This window comes from Notolepis coatsorum (genome assembly GCF_963971535.1).
Source record: "Notolepis coatsorum genome assembly, chromosome: 18".
NCBI lineage: Eukaryota > Metazoa > Chordata > Actinopteri > Aulopiformes > Paralepididae > Notolepis > Notolepis coatsorum.
Window position 1 is genome coordinate 23957841 of NC_140182.1, and position 3088 is coordinate 23960928.

The following is a 3088-nucleotide window of genomic DNA, read 5'->3' on the forward strand; positions in this document are numbered from 1 at the left end:
AGTTTCATTAAAGGTAGAATCTGTAATGCCGTCAAACAGCTGGGCAAAATAGCACCTCTTGGTACTGCACTTTGTTTACTTTTTTGTTTTGTTTTGGTCTGATGCGTGGGTTGGAGTTGAGTGGGGATTATATATATATAGAGAGAGATTTAATATTAAAATATATATATAAGAAGTGAACTCACTGCTTTGTAACGTGTCTATGTGTCTTTTGAGGGTGAGAGTGAGTTTAACCCATAGCACCGCTACTTGCCCCAGTCACTTCACAACATCTGAAGTCCATCGTGACTGCGCTTCGCGGTACCATCCATTACATATATATACTGTATATATATATAGAGAGAGAGATTTATTATAAAAAAAGAGATATATAGAGATTTATTATTAAAAAAATTATATATATTTTTTTATATAATATAATATATATATATATAGCTACAGTATGGAGTAACCTATTATACGGTGTGCCCCATTGTTTGCATTGAGGACTTTGCTAAATAGGAATAAATGATACAGTGAATGTCTCCTCTCCCCTGGCTGAGCCCGAGGCCTGGCCATCAAGCCCTCTCCTCTCCTCACTCGACTCCCACCCACACATCATCAGACCAAAACTAAAACATGTAAACAAAGTGCAACGCAAGCGGGGATCTTTTGCTTAGAGATCACTGTTTGACGGCACTACAGATCCTGCCTTTAATGTGGTCTGCCGAGGCCTGGTTGTTTGATTGCACAGCTGGCCACCAGGTAATAAGCACGTGTGAACCGGGAGGTGCTTTGAAGAACAGCTCCCATCAAACGTCATATTGTAGTACGGAGAACGGTCCTTATTTATTATTAGATTGCCGATTTCTCGCGATAACGACTTATTATTTCGTTATCTCGAAGTAACAAAGATGGTTTTCTCGTGATGACGGATTCAGTTATTTCAGTAAGTTGTTCAGTACGGCAACAGACAGGCTGAAATCAGGACGGCGTGATCACATGATCACAGCTCGCAATCATCTCCGAGTTCTGCACATGGTTCTGGATAATTATCCCACCAAAACATACGTCTTCTGTTACATCGAGATAACGAAATGAATGAATTCGTTATCACGAGAAAACAGACTTTGTTATATCGAGATAACGAAATAGTAAGTCGTTATCGCGAGAAAACGGACTTTGTTATATCGAGATAACGAAGTAATACGTCCTTATCACGAGAAAACGGCAATAAAATAATAAATAAAGACGTGTATTGTTATAAGAATTTAGTTTTGAATTCCACTGCTCCTTCGTCAAACTCAAAGATCGCTCTCTGTCTGTCCACCCCGTTGTCCAGCGAGGACACTGAAGCCAGGACGGGACACGTTATCTTTGGTTCGCTGGTCCTAAAGAACCACAATTCTATTTGGACCAAGTGGGCTCGCTGCATGGTCCTGCAGATCACTGCTCCCATGACCTTTAAGATGAAGAACTATAACTGTCCATTTTGCCGCTGTGTCGGCCTTCTGCGACATTTAGAACCCAGCGCACAATCTCCTCTGTCTTTAACAATAAATTAAATGTGACACTTCAATACTCAGTCTTTAGATTCGATTCTAGATTCAAGAACACCGTTCATCTCGTGACTCAAAACTGACTTATATGGTTCTTCGTCCGAAGGATTCAGGAGACATGGAGGGGCGGGCTGGGGGCGGGGCTTCACAGCCTTGGCAGGAAGTGTGTCACGGTCATGGCGGGACGGCGGGCTGGGGGCGGGGCTTCACAGCCTTGGCAGGAAGTGTGTCACGGTCATGGCGGGATGGGACGGGGCGGGGCTGGGGGCGGGGCTTCACAGCCTTGGCAGGAAGTGTGTCACGGTCATGGCGGGACGGGGCGGGGCTGGGGGCAGGGCTTCACAGCCTTGGCAGGAAGTGAGTCACGGTCATGGCGGGCGTTACTCGGTTGCCCCTCTTGGTCTTGCCGGTCTTGCTGAGCCCGATATACATCCCCCGGTGGGCCTGCGACTCATAGGCATTATAGTTATTAACCAGCAGAGTCTCTCTGAACTCACAGTCCCCACTGTAGTGACCCTGAGAGAGAGAGAGAGAGAGAGAGAGAGAGAGAGAGAGAGAGAGAGAGAGAGAGAGAGAGAGAGAGAGAGAGAGAGAGAGAGAGAGAGAGAGAGAGAGAGAGAGAGAGAGAGAGAGAGAGAGAGAGAGAGAGAGAGAGAGAAAGGGTTTATTCCATTAATCAGGATTTAATTTGGACAGTAAATAACATGTTTAGAGCTATTTACATATAAACTAGCTACTGTGTGAACAAGACTGGGTGCTGTTTGTTTATCTGAAAGATGAAAAGAAAGGCTTCAATATAGAAAGGAGTCTAATATAATATAACGACATACGGAGGAGTTGAATAAGGAGTCCTGGTGAAGTCGTACCGAGTTCATAATGATTCACGATGTGTGTCCTTTTATCTGTGGAACAACTCGAAGAAGAAGACAATCAAAGACCCATGGCAGGTGGGGAAGAGGGGAACAATCCAACGTGTGACATTAAAGGAGATTATATGGAAATGGGTCGTGCCTAATCTGGGTATGGATTTGGCAGTCTGAAATGTTATTTAGGCACTGGGGGGAAAATTACACAACATAGTAATAAGTGTACGTTTATTTCACAGTAACAAGCTGTTCAGAAGTATTGCTCATTGTGATATCACGAGGGGGACACAAACTAAATCAATTAGCTTTAATTAATCAATTAAGCCGTGCTTTCTGGAGCCAGGAACACTGCCTACCTAATGCACTGCCTAGTTTGTAAAGGTGTGGTGTAGACAGGAACACTGCCTACCTAATGCCCAGTTTGTAAAGGTGTGGTGTAGACAGGAACACTGCTACCTAATGCACTGCCCAGTTTGTAAAGGTGTGGTGTAGACAGGAACACTGCCTACCTAATGCCCAGTTTGTAAAGGTGTGGTGTAGCCAGGAAACACTGCCTACCTAATGCCCAGTTTGTAAAGGTGTGGTGTAGCCAGGAACACTGCCTACCTAATGCCCAGTTTGTAAAAGGTACTGTTGGATGTGGGGCAGCCAGGCAATGAAGGAATAATTAATAAAAAGTAACAG

The 3088-nt window shown here is 44.3% G+C and overlaps 1 protein-coding gene across 1 annotated transcript in view; it reads right to left on the minus strand.

The window, feature by feature from the left end:
* Positions 1-1877: 1877 nt before the first annotated feature.
* The window catches only part of LOC311245274 (fibroblast growth factor 4-like), a gene marked incomplete at both ends in the record, with an annotated part of 14461 nt that continues 13250 nt past the window's right edge, over positions 1878-3088 (minus strand). Inside the window, one exon of the mRNA XM_084335110.1 lies at positions 1878-2054. Within this exon, the coding sequence (XP_084191236.1) occupies positions 1878-2054 (177 nt within the window). The remainder of the gene's footprint in view (positions 2055-3088) is intronic.